Genomic DNA, 18,712 nt, shown 5'->3' on the forward strand with positions numbered 1-18,712 from the left:
GAGCGGGAGCGGCCTCGTGCCTCCGCCGCAGGTGAGCGCCAGGACGGCGGGCGGGGTCCAGGACGGGCGCGCTCTCCTTTGCGGCGGTCGGTCGGGGCGCGGGGTCTGTTCGGACGGCGAAGGTCTGGGCCGCCCTGACAGGGCGGTGGTGGCGGCCGGGCGGGGACCGGGGCCGAGGTCGCCCTCGAGAGGCAGAGCTGTGCGGGTCGCCGAGGTGGGGAAGGCGTTTCCTGGAAAGAGAAGCGCGTCGTAGCGGTGGGCTGGGCGGGGGTTCCGTCCGAGCCGCGGCGGGGATCGGCGAAGGTTAGGACGGCGCTGGCACCAGTGTTCCCTCAGGGAACTGAGCGTTGTCGGCGGGAAGCTGACGGGTTTGGCGCTTTGCTGGCGGAGGATGTGGCCCACACCTTCGCAGCCATCGAGACCTGCTGAACAGAGAAAACTCTTGTTTTTCTTTTCTTCTTTTTTTTGAGTTGCACCAAGGAACAAGAGCAGCAGCAGAGTATGGCAGCAGGTCACGCACGCAGGCCCCGTCCCTGAAGTGGGGGACAGGAGGGCCCCCACCTGTCTTAGCGTCTGTGCCCTCTGAATTGGTAGCTGGGCCCTTCTCCTAGTCTGAAGAAGGGAAGGGTGTTTCCTTTCCCCTGCTTTCAGCTATCCCCACCTGTAAGGAAGATGAACATGACTGCTTCTCAGTTGTGAGATCGGTGGCTACCCCCAGGGGGAGGGGGGACGTGGGGGAGACTCCTGGTGAATTTTGGGAGCAGGCCAGTTCATAAACACAAGGTGTGGGCTCCAGGTTATTGCTGTTGTTAGTTGCCATAGTTGAGGAGGTTCGGACTCAGGGCGATCCCATGTGTACAGAGTAGAACTGCTCCATGGGGCTTTCAAGGCTGTGCCCTTTTGGAAGCAGATCGCCAGGCCTTTCTTCCGAGGTGCCTCTGGGTGGGCTCAAGCCGCCAACCTTTTGGCTAGTTGTCGAACACTTAACCATTTGTGCCACTCAGGGGCTCCTGGGTTCCAGGTACTGCAGCATTTATGGGAAGTTGGCAGATACTATTAATTGCTGTTTTGGGTCCTGACAGGGTTTTTTAATTCAGATAGCAAACTATTTGGTGTAGTAGGAACAGCACCATTCTGGGAATCAGGACATGAGGTGTAGACATCATTCTGCCTCAAAGTGTGTGTACACAAGTCACAACCATTCCGGACTTCCTTCCGTGTCCCCATCCATAAAATGAGGATGTCGGGCCAGCCCATCCATAAGGCCCCTCCCAGTCTAGAATTCTGTGATTGACTGATGCCTACTCTCAGAAGTTTGGAGAATTAACTCATTTTTCAACCTTTCTGCACCTTTGATTACTATAGAATTAGCCACATATTTCCTGTGGGTGTATTCATTTGAACATTTTATTATGTTATTTTCTTCCCTGCTGTCCGCCTTAGTTGGGCAGAGAAAGGAAAGTTGGAAACAGAGGTAGAGATGCAGCTGGAAGAAGTTGGTTTGGGAGGCAGAAAGGTCCCTACTCTGGGATGAACCTAACTGCCAGGAATGTTTCCTTCCTCTGCCCCACGCACGGTGTGCCAGCCCTGTAAGCCTGCAGAGAGAATTCTTTCCTTTGCTCCAGCTGGTGGGGTCTGCAGCTGATGTGCCACCGTGGAAGAATGTGATTCCAGGATCAGGTTGTGGAAAACTTTTTTCTCAAAAACATAACCTCTAACAGTTTAGGAGCATAGTTTCCCTTCTTTGCGTGTTATGTTTGGCAAAAAAAAAAAACAAACAAAAAAAAAAAACAGTTGTAAAATCAATTGCCAAAGCTAGGGATGGGGGCGGCTTTTTTACCTACCCCTAACTATTTTGGTAAGGAGCCCTGGTGGCACAGTGGTTAAGCTCTTGGCTGCTAACTGAAAGGTCAGTGGTTAGAACCCCCCAGCTGCTCTGCGGGAGAAAGATGTGGCAGTCTGCTCCTATAAAGATTACAGCCTTAGAAACCCCATGGGGCAGTTCTGCTCTGTCCTGTTGGGTTATTGTGAGTCAAAATCTCGATGGCACACAACAACAGCAACTATTTTGGTAAGAGAGAGAGCAAGATTTACTTTTGAGATAATAGCAAGTAATACCAAACAACACTTGACAATAAAAAAACAAATGAACAATGACAGAAGAAAACCCACAGCGCGGGTAGGGATGGAAAGAGTTTTTTTTGTTAGCCATTTCTACTATTTCTTTTTAAGTGTTTGGGTATTGAGAATACGGACTGAACATCTGTGTCCTATTATGGGAAAGACACTGTGAGAGTCAGAGTATTAGATATGGCAGAGGCACTGAAGATCCTTTAGTCCAATGCCCAGAAGCCCAGAGAGGACACTATGACATATGACACATCAGGGAGGCAGAGGAGACCCGATCGTGCTGTAGAATAAGCTCAGAATTCAGTTCACCTTTGGCCATTTGTGTTGGAGGAGGGAATGTGTATGCTGCACACTCTTAATCACTCGCCGTGCAGCCAGCCTTCCTCAGGCCCTCAACTGCTCAGTTGGTTCAGGCTCTGCTGTGGCCGGTGCCCACCTCTGTCCATCTCCATTTGTTCAGTGTAAAATGAAGAGAGAGATAAGACTCAGAGTTTGCAACCATGTTCTCAGGAGCCATAGGGCTCCTAGGTGGTCCCAAGAGGCCAGCACTGGGGAGAGACAGGAATGCCCAGTGTGCAGTGGGGGCCCCAGCAGCCAGCAACCCGTTTCCCCAGCTCTAGCTGTAATCAGAGCAGTTGTGCTGTTTTTCTGTTTTATACTGCTGACCTGGGTAAGATTTTGTTTGGGGATAAGGACCCAATGATGAACAAAAAGTTTGAAAATACCAGTAATGGCTAATAGTTGTTGAGTGCTTCTTGTATCTTAGCTCATTTATTTTGTGTAAAGTTCTTAGAATTGTTGCATAGCCTATAGTAAACACTCAAGTGTTCGCTGCTGTATTATTATCATTAGCCTATACTATGAGGTAATTGTTATTTGTATCCCCATTTTATGAAAGTGAGTCACAGCGAGATTAATTTGCACAAGGTTGCCCACCTAGACTTGTCTGCTAATTAGAAGATGTGTTCTTCAGTATTATGGGTTTTGTTATTACAAAGCCATTCAAGACGACTTACTTTATGGATGAAACAGATCTTTCTGACCCACCAGAACAGTCTTTCGCCTGTTCCCACAGGTAATCCCAGGTATCACACTTGGCAGGCAGGTGAGTTTACCTGTTGAGCACCTTCTGTATTCAAGGGAGAGTATCAGAACAGTCAGTGACCCAGGGCTGGCCAATGCAAGAGAAATGATGAGGAGTGTGGGGCGCACAAATCAGGGCTTTGAACCTCTGCTGAGAATTTGCATTTCCACCCCTAGATATACTGAATCAGAATCTACAGTTTAGCAAGATCCCTAGGTGATTCTTATGTATAATAAATTTTGAGAATCACTGCTCTGCTAATAGGTCTCAGAATTGGTCCCTAACCTGCAGTATTAGCATAGCCTGGGAACTTGTTAGTAATGCAAATTCTCAGCAGGGGTTCAAACCTGAACTAACCAGTTCGAAGCCTTGCCACTAGTTCCCTTTCCCAAGGTGTGCTGAGAGTGTGAGTTTCTTCTAGAATAAGTGCCTTCAAGGCCTCTACTCTCAAGGAGCCGAACAGTGGATGGTGAGTGCCGAGATGGAGAAGGGAGCGAGTTGCTGCCGTTCTTCCACGTGCTGTTTATAATCTTAAAGAGAAATATTTTCCTTCTTTAAAAAATAGTTTGAGGGTTTAGGAAAACAAAAACCCACTGGAATTAAACACATTCACACATAGACATGCAACAGAATGCATAAAGACAATTGGTCCATAGTTGATAGATTTTTGCTGGCCTGTTTGCCTTGCTTTTTTATATTTCTACACTTATATTTCTACCACATGATTAAATACTGAATAAAATACAATTTTCTTGGTACCCTGTGTTTTATCCAAGTAGAAATTCTTGATTGGTACAAGTATTAACTTGAAAATGACTTTTTACCTGGCTCAGGTCCCAACTTAGATTTGGTTTCCTCTGGAAGGCTTTTCCTGGCTCCCTGGACTGGGCTGGGTGTCCTCCAACGTGCCTGTCGCACTCAGTACTTGTCTGTGTCACAGTATTAGTGGACATATGTATTCTCATCACGGTGCTGGACAGAGACGCTGAACATAGATAGCGTTATATAATCTCCACAGCCACAATCTCCATGACACTTAGAGCGGTTACGGAATTTGCTCAAGGTCTCCATCTAGTAAGTGGTGGCCAGGATTCAAACCCTGGCAGTGGGACTCCACCCACAACCAGATTCTTAGCCATCCACTTGTTCCTGTCTCCTGAAACAGAGTTCAGGTTTAAACTCGAGAGCACTCTGCACTTTCCAAGCCACCTCATCACACTGAGGTGTTCTGGATTTGGTCATTTTTATACCACTGTTGCTGCTGGAGATCACTCTCACAGGTCTGTGGTGCAGGAGAAGAGAGAAGGAAAAAGTTATCATTACTGAGCTAGAAAGTCTCCCTATGCATGGTTACTGTCAGAGAAGTTACTGGACTAGAAAATCCTACCAGCAAATCCCGCCTTTTCTCTTCTGCCACTTTAGCCCTCTGATGACTGTTTAGTTACTTAGAAGAACCATCCATTTTCAAAATAATTAACCATTGACGTTGTATGCACGTTTATTTGATTTGTAGTTAATTTAATGGCAGAATGTAACAGACTACCACATCTTTCTCCCGTGGAGCAGCTGGCGGGTTCAAACCGCTGACCTTTAGTTTAGCAGCTTAACCACTGTGCCACCAGGGCCCTTTTCCATAGCTGACTACTAGTGTGAAAAAATAGCAGAGGGAGTAATAATGTCTTTGAAAGTCAGTTCTCAATAGAGTCCTCTCCCAATTCAGAGAGACGTGAAATTTCACAAAACCTTCAAGAGTCTACTGTCAAAAATTTTCAGAACAGCCCCATACCCTCTCGTGTACCCACCACGGTAGAGCTGAGCTCCCTGATCTCTCTGGCTTGGACTGGTCTCCATGGGTAGACAGCAGCTCCTGGATGGCTCAGGAGTAGGAGAAGGCAGTGCGGCTGGAGAGCAGGCTTTGGACAGTTTGTGTCTGTCCTCCAAGGGTGGGCATGGAGCCTTCCCCGTTGCACTTAGTCTCCCAAGTTTAAGGGAAGTGAATTACTTTCCTTCTTGCCTGGCATTGATACGATCTCTTCTAGATGCTTAGTATAGCACTTGGTGCATGAGGGGTTATTGATTGACCCCTGACAAGAAGGCCTGAACTTTTCTGTGAGCTCTGTGATGTTAAAGGAAAACTAGAGTGTCCTGTGTCTTTCAGATTAACTGCTTGGACAGGTTGAAATGCTGTGGAGGAAGCAGAACAGCTGATATGAAAGGGGAAGTGTAGAAGACGACAAGCCAGTGCCAGCGTGGGCGGAGTGTAATCGGCCACCATCTAGAGAGGGGGGCTTGACGGCACTGGTGTCAATGGACAAGATCAGCTATTTGTCATTTTAAAAAATGAGCTTGGAGTTCAGTTTGTAACTAAGGATTAGGTTGGTTGCTCAGCGTGAAACTGAAATGTATCGGATGGAATTACTAATATAAACATCGGGTTCCTTGGCTCTGGACCTAAGACAGTACAGACTTGGACGTGTTGGTTCCTTCTGAAATCTGAAGTAGAGGGGAAAATCAGTTGAACTGAGAGAGATCAGTTTTACCCATGTCATACCCCTCTGTTTAATAGATGTTTGTTAAACTCATTTTGGGGTACTTAGCTGATCATCATGGCAGAGGACTTGGACAGCCGGTGCCTGTTGATCTACCTTGTACTGTCTTGTTCTTCACACTTTACTATTCAACAGGGTCTTCCCCCATGCACACCTCTTTGATAGATTCATTCCAATATTGGAAGCTGTAACATATGAAGGTACAGTCCTTCCTTTCCTTCCTTCCCTTTCTCCCCAACCTTCCTTTTTTTTTCTCTTGCTGTCTTTTAGAAACCGATCACCTCCATGGAAGCCCTTGTGGAAAAGGCTATTTATCAAACTGTGCTTTCAGGTCAACTGATTTAATAGATCTGTAGAACTAAGCATGAACTTGTAAGGGTTGGGATATTTCCTGGCATTTGTCAAGATCTAGGAATCTTCTCTACATGCTTAGGGCATCTTTCCTGCACGGCAAGCTCTGAGCAACGTTTTGAGCTTAACTGAACTTCAGTTATTTCACAACCCCTTAAAATCCTGTGCCTGGTGCCCACGCCACTGTTCCTCCAACATAACTCCGAAACAAGTTAAAATAGAGAGCCTATGGGAATGAAGGGAAATGGCAGCTAGTGGCCCACCTCCTTGTCTTTGTTCACTGGAGAGGAAGCTGAGGTGCAGATTCTCTTAGCTCTCTAGGACCAGACCCTGAGTTCCTGACTCCCGGGGGCCTGCTCATTCCACTACCTTGAACCCCACCTACTAGGTGACTGCTTCACATTCTTACTTCCTGCTTTATAGTGACATGAGTGTAATTAAGGGAAGAGAAATACACTGGTGGTTCATTATTTCTGGCAAATCATATATTTTAAAAGTCGGAAGGAACCACCAAGATATAGACTATTAGTTAGGACTAGTTACGGCTGGAGTAACAGAACCACCCAAAATGAGTGAATCAGAGGTGGCGCCCCAGGGCTGGGGTGGGCTCCGTAGTCTCAGAGGCCCAGGCTCCTTCTGCTTGTCCATGGCTTCCATCCCCATAGTCACTTCTTGTTCCAGGATTGCTGCTGGAGTGTCAATCATCACGCTTACATCCCAGTTAGTAGGGAGGAGGAAGGGCATGGAATACACCTTCTCAACAGACTCATCTGAAAATTGCATGTATCACTTTCTCTTGGCCAGAATTTACTCACACATCTATATCGAGAAACCAGGAAGGATGGAACATAGCTTTATTTCGAGTGGCTATGTGCCCAGCTGAAAGTCAGGTTCTATTTCTGTGGAAGGAGAGAACAGATACTGGGAGGAGATAGTCTCTGTCATGGGGACATATGGACTAGATCCAATTACATGGATTCATTATTCATTGAACTATCTACTCATTTAACTGTCTACTATGCACTAGGCAGGGGGCAGTGGTGGTTCAGTGGTAAAATTGTCACCTTCTATGCAGGAGACCTGGACTGATACCTGGCCAGTGTACTTCATGTGCAGCCACCACCTGTTTGTTGGTGGAGGCTTGTATGTTGCTATGATGCTGATCAGGTTTCAGCCAAGCTTTCAGACTAAGACTGTCTAGGAAGAAAGGCCTGGTGATCTACTCCCAAAAATCAGCCAGTGAAAGCCCTGTGGATCACAATGGTCTGATCCACGACTGATCTTGGGGATGGTACAGGACTGAGCAGCATTTCATTCCATTGTATATGAGGCCGCCACGAGTCAGGGGCCAAATCAATGGCAGCTAACAACAACAACAGTGTGTGCCTAGGCACTGAGAAAGCAGAAAGAAAACAGACATGGTTCCAGTCCTTATGAAGTTTGCTGTCTAATAGGGAAACAGACACTAATCAGACACAAACGTAATTGTATAAACTATGATAAGTGCTTGAAGAAAAAGGACACAGTGTCCTATGAAAGAGTACAGTGGGGACCTGATCAAGCCAGGAGGTTGGAAATGAGTCAGAGAGGCTTGCTCCAGGGAATGGCATTTCAGCTGAGAGCTGGAGAATGAGAACAGTGAACTAGGCTATGGGTGGCAGCAAGAGGGTTCAGGCAGAGGGAAGAGCACGGTGGAGGAAGGCCTGGAGGTGTGGTAAGCATTGGTGGGGGCTGAAGGAGGCCAGTCATCTTGGAGTAAGAGGAAGAGGTGAAGCAGGGAGTCAGGGTCAGAGCTTGCAGGGCCCTGGAGGTAGGGTGACCAACCATCCAGGTTTGCCAGGGACTGAGGAATTCCCAGGATGTAGGCCTTTCAGTACTAAAACTGAAATTAGAGCAGTGCCTGGCACATCACAAATTATTGGTTGACCGAAAGTCCCAGGCAGACTGGGATGAGTTGGTCACCCTGCCTGGAGGCCACATGGTTGGATTCCTTTCTTCATTATTCAGAAAAGTTCCTTTTGAGATAGCTGTAACTCCCAGTAGCTAGAAAAACAATTGACTAGTGAAAATAGCCCTTCACATTGGCCAACGGGAAAGAGGTACAAAACAGAAGCAACACTTATTTGTACTTGGATTACTTAACTCTGAGATTTTTCTTTATCTGGCATGATTTCTCCCAATGGCAATTTTGGAAGTTAATTGGCATTGGATAGTATACAGGTAGTCCCCAGCTTACGACGGGGTTCTCTTCCGATGACTCCATCATAAGTCAGTTCTGACATAAGTTGAATACCCCCCTTTTTTTTTTTTTAGTTTTCATTATTATTGCCTTTTATTATCAGTATCTTATAAATTTGATCTTTGAACATCTGCAAGTGAACATCTGAGAATAATGTCAGCAAATCACATGCCGCAACACATTGTATGTAGTATATATTACTAACAAGATGTAAAAAAAATAAGTCATAAGTTCGTCGTAACTTGAACATGCATAAGTCAAGGACTACCCGTATTTGAGGTAGTAAAAGCAACCAAAGATGAGGAAGCCCTTACTCCAGACAGTACTTCTCAATACTGGCAGTACATTGGAGTTACCTGGGAACTTGAAAAAAGACCAGCACCTGGGCCCCAGCCCACTAAACCAGAAAATGCATCGATAGAGACCAGGCCTGTGTAACTCTTAGGGGCAGGCTCTGCTTTAGCACTGTATCTCTCAGACTTAAGTGTGCATGAGTCACCTGGGGATCTTGTTAGAACACAATTACTTTTTTTTTTTTTTTTTTGGTTTATTGTTGTAGTTTAGGTGAAAGTTTACATTTCAAGTTAGTTTCTCATACAAAAATTTATACATACATTGTTATGTGACCCTAGTTGCTCTCCCTATACTATAACAGCACACTCTTCCTTTCCACCCCTGATTTCCCATGTCCATTCAGCCATCTCCTAACCCTCTCTGCCTTCTCATCTCACCTCCGGAAAGAAGCTGCCCATTTAGTCTCATGTATCTACTTGAGCTAAGAAGCATCATCTTCACGAATATCATTTTATGTCCTGTAGTCCAGTCCAATCTTTGTCTGAAGAGTTGGCCTTGGGAATTTTTTAGTTCTCGGTTGACAGAGAGTCCAGGGGCCGTGCTTTCCGGGGTTCCTCCAGTCTCAGCAAGACCATTAAGTCTGGTCTTTTTACTAGAATTTGAGTTCTGCACCCCACCTTTCTCCTGCTCCATCAGGGACTCTGTTGTTTTCCCTGTCAGGACGGTCATAGGTGGTAGCCGGGCACCATCTAGTTCTTCTGGTCTCCGACTGATGAAGTCTCTGGTTTATATGGCCCTTTCTGTCTCTTGTGCTACTACTTTCCTAGTGTCTTTGGTGTTCTTCATTCTCCTTTACTCCAGGTGGTTGGGACCAATTGATGCATCATAGATGGCCGCTTGGTAGCTTTTAAGACACTAGACGCCACTCACCAAAGTAGGATGAGGACATTTCCTTAAAAAACTTTGTTATGCCGGTTGACCTAGATGTCCCCTGAAAGCATGATCCCCAGACCCCTACCCCTGCTACTCTGTCCCTTGAAGTGTTTGGTTGTATTCAGGAAACTTGTTAGCTTTGGTTTAGTCCAGTTGTGTTGACTTCTGCTGTAGTTGTGCTGTCCTTCCCTTCACCTAAGATAATTCTTGTCTACTATCTAGTTAGTAGAACACAGATTCTGCCTCCATGATCTGAGGTTCTGCATTTCTAAGAAGTGCCTAGGTGGTATTGATATTGCTGGTCCATAGACTTGAGTAGCAATACTCTATAGTGTTCGATGATATTTTTATTGGCCTTTGGTTTTGAGGCCATTGGTTTCTTTTAGGTGAGCAGACCTGAAGGACCACATAAAGGTGGATGGGTCTGTGAAAGGAGAGAGAGGCAGAAGTCTTAGGGAGCAGGGCAGGGAAGCTTCTGTGGTGGGGTGCCATCAGCAGGGTCTCATTGAACACCCACAGCAGGGCAGATCTCGACTTCTCAGTTGGGCCAGGTAGTGATTGGGAGGCTACACGGGAAACTCGGCTTGGGGATCTTCTTGTAGCACCCCAGCATAGCTCTACCTTGTGACAGTCCAGAGTCCAAGCCTCATGACACTCAAATGATCAGTCCACCCAGTCAGATTGGCCCTGGTTTGTGGAGGAGAAAAGGGCTAGCTGCTCTCTTTTTCATAAACTTGTTTTATCCACATAGAATGAGTATTTCTTCTAGAGAAAGTCCTCAGTATCCATTTGGTGGATACAACTTTTGTGCAGGGTCATCTTGGGACTGATGTTCTCCCTGGAAGGTCTGAAGGTTCACAGCCTTTGTCTTGAGTCCTGGAGAGCCACACGGGCCTTGTTTCTGGCTTTGCTCCATCAGTACGAGAAGCATCTGTCAGAAAGATGGGCCTTCTACTGGCTCCTTTCTCTTCCCCTCCGGCGTTGGGCTCGGGGGCCTTGAAGGCAGTTTGTGAAGCAGCTGCCGGACAGTCACGTGTGGTGCTGCAGCGCTTCCAAAAGAAATTGCTTCCAGGGTCCCTGAAGAAACTTTCCCGAGGCTGGACCGGGCAGACTGGGCTTGGTTTCTGCTGTCTCCCTCACTGCCCGAATTTGGCAGCAGCTGTTACCATCCTTTCTTCTGGATCTGTAGGGGTCATTGGCCCATTCCTTCTACACTGCAGGACCTTCTCTCTGATATCCAACTTGCTGAGAGTAGGAAGAGGTTTTTTCTCTGACATGTCCGTTGGATGTGGGGAAAAAAGAAGTCACTCTGGCTGCAGTGTAGAAAATGGAATGGGGGAAGGAAGGCCAATTAGAAGGATTAGTAACCATTAGCAACAGCACCCAAGTGATACTGATTAGTGGAAACTCACCACAGGACCAAAGTGAGGTGTCTTCTCTCAGAGTGTACCTTTCGTTCTCCCTCGGTCAACCTGTTCATAGATGATTTGTATGAGATTGTAGAAAGCAAGTTTAATATTTAAAGGCCTGAGAGGGGAGAGAGAGAGAGACAGACAGACACCTACTGCATGGCCGAGTCAAGAGCCACAAAAGCAGATTGAAGCAATGAATGTGAAATTTAGTGTGAGGTCCAGGTCTGACAAGCATAGAACTTGAACACGTGAGCTGGACAAGGCCAAAGGTAGATGTAAGAGTCAGAGATAACGTCAGCTCAGTGTCTGATAAAATCCACGTGTCCTGTTGTGTGGCCATGTGGGCTTGCTCATGTGCCAGAGCTGAGGTCGCCCCTGAGTTGCCAAGCTCCCTCCCAGAGAGAGCAGGCACAAGGGCACCTTCCCTGCAGGCTGGTGGCTCCTAACTGGGGAGAGGAAGGGGCTGAGCTGAGCATGCCCACCCATGCCATATCTTGTAAACCTGCCAATCAGATCTGTCCCTGTTCTGGAAGGGTAAAGTGAGAGAATATTGGGGCTGGGAGAGTGGGGGTGGGGGTGGGGGAGCCGGGAGAGGCCAGGAGCACATCTCCAGGAAAAAACCCCTCCACCTGGAAACTTGAGAGTGGTGAGGTGAAAGCATCTGCTCCCCCTTCCTCCCTTCAGAAGATGGGGAGACATACCCCAGTGACAGGTCCAAAGGGCTTTAAGTTATCAGCAGGCCGAAAGTGAGGCGATAGCTTTTTTGTTTTTCCGTCATACAGTACCAGTATTTTGGCGGGCTGCATTAATTTGAGTGTATCATGTAGAACAGGGTTTGGCATAACTTAGCTGGCAGGCCACATCTGGCCCACTGTCTGGTTTTATATGGCTTATGATCTAAGAATGGTTTTTCCACTTTTAAGTGGTTGGAAAACCATCAAAAGAAGAATACTATTTCCTGACATGTGAAAATTATGTGAAATTCAAATTTCAGCGACCATAAGTAAAGTTTTATTGGAACACTGCTGCACTGTGTATTGTCTGTGACTTCTTTCACTCTATAACAGCAGAGTTGAGCCATTGGGACAGAGACTATGTGGGCTTTAGAGCCTAAAATATTTACTCTCTGGCCCTTTACAGAAAATGTGCCAACCCCTGATCTAGAATGAAGAAGGTAGTCAGTCACTTTGCTGGATGCTCTCCTGGCTGATCACACCCAGCACATTTTGTTCTGACTTGGGGACCTCACTTTAAGTGTGGAATCAGTTTAGAGAAGAGTGACGAGACCCCCAAGCCATATTGTGTGAGGATTGGTTGAGAGAACTGGATAAGCCTAGAGGAGCAAAGATGCTCAGCGGAAATGATCGCTGTCTTCAAAGGTCATGCTAGTTGATTGTTTTCATTCTTGGAAGAGAATTATTCAGGGGAAGGAAGTTGTGTAGTTAGATCATGGGGTACTGACCTTCAGTCAGAAAATGTGGGTTTGTGTTCAGACTACTTGTTATTCTCCGGGCTTCAGTTTCTTCACTGCAAAAATGAAGTGTGTATGTGTACATGTGAGTTCATCAGATAACCTGATCTACAGTGAATAAGATTCTGCTTAAGATTGGCCTTAGAGGTGCTTACAGGCTAGTAGGGGAAATAGTCATGCATACAACTAATTGACTTGCAGTATAGACAAGTGCTGAGGGAGCACAAGGGGAGGGGCTGGGAGAGACCCTGTCAGAGGAGACGTTTGCATCAGACCGTGGAGAACAAGTAGAATTCCAGCCACTTCAGCCCAAAGCATTCTCCGATTCTGTGAACGATTTAAAAGAAGATTCCTCATATGGAAGAGGAATCAGGTTTCTTCTTCATGCCCAAACAATAATGCTTGAAGTTGTGGTTTCACATCTGATCACAACAGCCTCTTGCTTAAGATTCTTCAGGGCTTACTTTGCTCTTCAGGTAAACCACAGAATCATTCACAGGACCAAAGGCCTGCTGACTTGAGCCTCCCCGGGCTTTCCCTGCCTTGTGAACCCTTGCGTGTCCTCTGGATTTCAGCTCAGCCTCAAGTGCTTGGGGCAGCCTTCCCTGACCCGGTCTAGGTCAGATCACTGTTACATGTACATACAGAGCCTTGCTCCTTCCTTCTGGAGCCTTGTCTTAGTGGGGCTCCATTCATGCGAATGAGGGCCCATCTGTGAATCCACCAGGAAGAGTCCATGTCTGTCCGTTGTGTTCATAATTGTAGCATGAGCTATTTGTATCTGACCCACAGGAGGAACTTAATTCATATTCATAGAATAATGATAGATAATGATTGATTTTGATTGGTAAAAAGAGGAACATTCCAAAAAAAGGAAAGAGACTCCCATAAGAGGGAGTGAGTTCCCATGCCAAGAGGTATGTAAGCTCTGGTTGAATGACAAGATGGTGGGCAAGTTTGTGGAAGAGACTCAAGTTCAAGAGGTTACACTGGATAGTGCTTTTGTGTTTACAGGCACTTTTACATGCCTTATTACATTTAATTTTGTTCCAACCCTGTTTTATCACCATGTCTTGCCCACTGGGGAGACTGCTTGGGCTCACTGAGGTGATTTGTCTGAAGTCCTGCAGCTAGAAATTGGCAGAATGAAGACTAGCTCCCAACCCGGTGCCTGTTCCACCAAAGCAGTTGTACCGCAGGCCACAGACACCTGCAGGGTTGGATCAAATGGTCTTTATAAGGTTCCTGTCAGCCCTGGGACTCTGATTCCATTGAGGAGGAATTACAGCCTGCTCTTCAGTAGTAGCCTGTCCCACCTATGCCTTTTGTGGTTTTATAGCTGGGTGGGTTTTAAAAACCCTACACACAGTTAGAAAATTAAACTTACCTTTAAAATGATGGGTTGCATTTAACACTCCTAGAAAATGTGCCCAGTAAAATGAAAAAAAACCTCTGAACTACGATGTTATTAAAAAATAAAAACACTACAACATGGATGAATCTTGAAAACATGCTGAGTGAAGTAAGTCAATCACAAATGGACAAATATTGTGTAATCCCACTTATATGAAATAGGGAAAGGTATAGAGACCAAAGTTTATTGGTAATTACCTGGAATGGTAGGGAGGGCTAAAGAGAGTACACTTAGAGGGCACTGAGTTTCTGTTAATGGTGATAGGATGATTTGGAAATGGATGGTGGTGATGGTTGCACAATATGATGGACATAACCAATGTCACTGAACTGTATGTGTAAAAAATGTTGAATTGGAAGATGTTATATATATACCTCCTCCTTACCTATTGACTATTTCATTATCCGACATTTTGTATTTATGACAATAGTAAAAAATCTACTACCTGGCTATTTTGTACACTGATGAGGAGCCAAGGCAAGAAGGGTGGAGGAGGAGGGCAAGGTTTGTGAGAGGGAGCAAGGCTGCATGGGCTGCCAGTGGTTCCTATTACCCAGAAAGGGTAGAGGAGCCAGGTTGGGCCTGTGACAAGCAGGGGCAAGTGGACAGCAAGCAGGAGGCGGGGGACTGCCAGGCCTCGCGGAGGCTGTGGGAGCCAGGGTCGTAGGAGTTGGTCGGGGGCTCGGAAGTCTCTTCTTCCAAAGAGGCCTTGCTGCTACCTCTGCAGCCTCCGCCGGGCCCAGGTAGCCGGGCCTCATCTGCCCACAGGCCCAGGGGCTCCCCCCACCATGGTGGAGGCCTGTCTGGGGCCTGTGGGGTGGGAAGTTGGAGAGGTGAGGCATAGGAGTCTGCACTGAGGCCTGGAGCACGGCCAAGTGTTAGTGGGCCCTTGCTGCTCCAGAGATGGCGGGTTACCCCCGACCACCACCACCACCATCCCAGCCTCCACACTCCATGCAGTGGTGGGGAAGGCATGGTGAAGAAGGGGGACCCACCAAGCCACGCGCATCCCGCTAAGCGGGGGCGCCTGACAGTCGGTGAGTGATGCAGGGCCACCAGCACCAAAGAGCGGCCATGGCCAGACTCTTGCATAACGTGGATTTTCATGTAATGACCTGGTGTTTGGAACCTAACCATGTCGATAAGTGAGAAGTGGTTGTATATATTTTTTATCACAATAAAAAAGTTTTAAAAAAATGAAAAACAACACAAAATCTGCGTTTAGCAAGGTGCAGCTTCCTCTTGTATCTACTGACACTCGTAGTTTAGCAGGCCCAGCCTACGCAAACCCACTGCTATCAAGTTAATTCTGACTCATAGCAATCCTATAGAACAGAGTAGAACTACCCCATAGGGTTTCCAAGGCTGTAAATCTTTACGAAAGCAGACTGCCACATCTTTCTCCCACAGAGCGGTTGGTGGGTTCAAATCGCTGACCTTCTGGTTAGCAGCTGAGCACTTAGCAGCTGCTCTACCTTGGATAAAACATGCCCATCCCTGGGCAGATTTGGCTAATAGCTTGAGTAGGTTGCGTGACAGGGCTATGGTTGAATGTCTCGCTGGTCTCGATCTTCAAGATAAAAACCTTTCACTTGACAGTTGTCTTCCTAAGTGATACTGATCTTCTACTGTTCTGGGCACTGCTTTACTGAGGAGAAGGACTGTAATTTCTTCTTTTTTTTTTTAATTGTACTTTAGGTAAAGGTTTACAGAACAAATAGTTTCTCATTAAACAGTACACATATTGTTTTATGACATTGATTAACAACACCACAACATGTCAACACTGTCCCTTCTCAACCTTGGGTTCCCTATTACCAGCTTTCCTGTCCCCTCCTGCCTTCCAGTCCTTGTCCCTGGACTGTTGTGCCCCACTAGTCTCATTTCGTTTTATGGGCTGTCTAATCTTTGGCTGAAGGGTGAACCTCAGGAGTGACTTCATTACTGAGCTAAAAGGGTGTCCAGGTGCCATGCTCTCAGGGTTTCTCCAGTCAGGCCAGTAAGTCTGGTGTTTTTTTGAGTTAGAATTTTGTTCTACATTTTTAGGACTATAGTTTGTTAACATAGCGGAATCAGTGCTTGAAATACAGATGTATAGATAGTGTTTTGACCTAATCATTTCAAAGACTTATTAAAAAGGTATTTTTTTTCTGTTTCCCCCATATCTAATATGAAAAACAACCAACTAACCTATGATTTTGCTAGAACCAAGACAGTTTAAACCCACTGTTATGAAATCACCAGTAGTCTCCAAGTGCCCCAAATTATTTAAAAACCTTGATGATCTAACAGAATTTGTTCTATATGCTTATCATTCTGTTTGCGTAGTGCTTACTTTATTTAACTGGACTAGTGTACAATATTTTGCTTTATTCTGGGGCCTCAAAGTTTCTCAGAATTAAGCAATTGATTCCCACACTGGAGGTTCCAGCCTTTCCCTGGAGCATCACTGAGGCCTGAGGAGAAACTAAAAACCTCTGAGAGCGGTGACCTACTGGGGATGAGGGTTCTGCCTGCCACCTGGGAGTCACACTTTCGGGCCTTCCGCTATTCTGCCTGTGGTTAGCGGCCACTCCTGGCTGCATCTTGCGACCAGGATGGGCTAACCCTGGGGAGTGCCGTCTAGGACCGTTCGCCTGGACAAGCCCACCTGCATATTTCCTGATGGGAAAGCTTCTTGCAGACCATGAGCTCGCTGAGGGCAGGGAGTATGTCTCCTCACTTCACTGCTGTCCAGCCCCTGATGGGAAAAGGAAGTTAACCAAGGGGTGCGAGGCATGGGGGAGAGGATAGGAGGGAGAGGACAGGTGGGAGGAAGGTCTGCCCAGGCCATTCCCTGTCCCCTGGGCCACTTACCTTTAGCTCAGTCCTCTGTGCAGCATTTCCCTCCCTTGATTGGAATTAGCCGACAGCCACCCTCACTTTCTCAAAGGCAGCAGTCGCCTAGGACACAGCTCTGTAAAGTGTGACAGGCGCTGGCCACTTTGCCACTCTTCTGTTTGTTTCCTAGTCCATCAGTCTCTTTTCTCCACTGTTTTCTTCCATCTCCTGTTAAGGAACCATGTATGACAGCAATGCAGATAAAAATTTCTGTTGTGTTTACTGCACTGAAATATGTTTAACAAGATGGTCCCTCTGCTATTTCAGACATCTAAATTAAATGGCTATTTGCATTCTTTTAGCTCTGGCTGGATTCCCCCACCCCCCCATCGGCCCACTTAGTAGCGCTTGATAACCCACCCTGGCTTTAGGAGAGAGTCAGTGGGCTGGAGACAGCTGACAGTGTAGATGTGTGTAGAGAGAAGCCACCACTGATGCTGTAATGTGAATAAGATTGGGAGAGGAAATAGACGAAGTGGAAGACTGTGTGGCGTGACCATGGTGAAGTGGAGATAGTCAAGAATTAGCTGTCCTGGCGACTACTGAAGTTTCAGAGGAGAACCAGATGTGGATGAGTTTCCAAGGCAGAAGGACTATGACTTCCTAGGCCAGGGGCCTCAAGGCTTTCAGGGTTTTTAGCACTGCAGTCTTTGTAATCACATGGTTTCCGGCTCTTCAGTGTCTTTTAGTTTTGTTCTCAGGTGTTTTTTTTTTTTTTCTTCTTCTTCTTGGTTTCCTGTTTTAATGTTTGAATTATTTCAACTTTGGTATGTTCTAGGGAATGGAAAAAAAAAAAAATTCTAAGTAGAATTTTACCACAAAAAATCGTAGCATTTTTTTTTCCCCCAGTTCTAGTCAGTGGTCTCATCTCCTATATACAGTTTGAGTGATCATAGATCAGATTTTAGTTTTAGATATGCACATTGTTGATTTCAGGAGGTTCTGGTATAATTACTCAAATATATCTTAATTATTTAAGTATTACTTATTCTGATGGGATAGATCAGGGTCCTGGCATGCTTTAATGCTAATGTTTGGAGAGTGTATGACACCCATTATATTGGAAAAATAAGTTTTCCAATATAATAGAAATGCACGGTGCTCCATATGTAGCCTCATTTCATCTGTGACCCAAGTGGTTCAGTCCAAAACGGTTTAAAAGAAATTTTATGTTTGTGTCTCTTGACAGACTTTAAAGAGGAACAAATTCATAATTCTTGGCAACACTTCGGTTCCCTTTCTGCCTCCTCTTGCAGCCCGTGTACTTCCTGGAGATTCTTTGTTGCCAAAACCTCCTCTACCCACACCCCCTTTGTTTCTTGCCATTCCTTCTCTCTCCTCTTTTTATTATGTAGAATGACTCTGTGATGGAACCTTCTTCCTCTTCCTATTTCTCCAAGTCTAAATCACCAAGGGCCTGAATGCTGTCGGGCAGGGCGCCTCTCCTCTGGCAGGGAGAGGGGAAGTTGGGCTGGAGGTTGCAGACTATATTACTTGACAGGCTCACAGAAGCGGGACCCCTGTGAACATTCTCATGTCAAAAATTTTATCTTGTTTCAGCTGCTTTTGGGGGAAATGAGATTTGACTCACAAGATCATCAAAGTTGTGGTCATGGTAGTGTTTTGCTAGATGCCTCATGATGGTGTTTCCTTCTGTGTCTGTTGTTTTTGAGTTGTAATCCAGTTATTGACACATGCAGAAGATATTTTTCAATTTTAAAGAGTCTTAATCCTGCTTGCTGTAGCGAGGTGAGGAGCCCTGGTGGCGCAGTGGTTAAGAGCTTGGCTGCTGACCAAAAAGGTTGGCAGTTTGAATCCATCAGCCGCTCCTTAGAAACCCTATGGGGCAGTTCTCCTCTGCCCTGTAGGGTCGCTATGAGTCAGAACTGACTCAGCGGCAACAGGTAGCAAGGCTGATTTGCAGGCTGACGGCTCCATCATTCAGAGATGGGATA

The 18,712-nt window shown here is 46.2% G+C and overlaps 1 protein-coding gene across 1 annotated transcript in view; it reads left to right on the forward strand.

Moving 5' to 3' along the window:
• Positions 1-18,712, forward strand: part of OTULINL (OTU deubiquitinase with linear linkage specificity like) — a 31,026-nt gene that overhangs the window by 282 nt on the left and 12,032 nt on the right. The window contains exon 2 of the mRNA XM_023738421.1: positions 4-31. Coding sequence (XP_023594189.1) covers positions 4-31 — 28 coding nt within the window. The remainder of the gene's footprint in view (positions 1-3; positions 32-18,712) is intronic.

Source organism: Trichechus manatus, unplaced genomic scaffold (assembly GCF_000243295.1).
Source record: "Trichechus manatus latirostris isolate Lorelei unplaced genomic scaffold, TriManLat1.0 scaffold00116, whole genome shotgun sequence".
Classification (NCBI taxonomy): domain Eukaryota; kingdom Metazoa; phylum Chordata; class Mammalia; order Sirenia; family Trichechidae; genus Trichechus; species Trichechus manatus.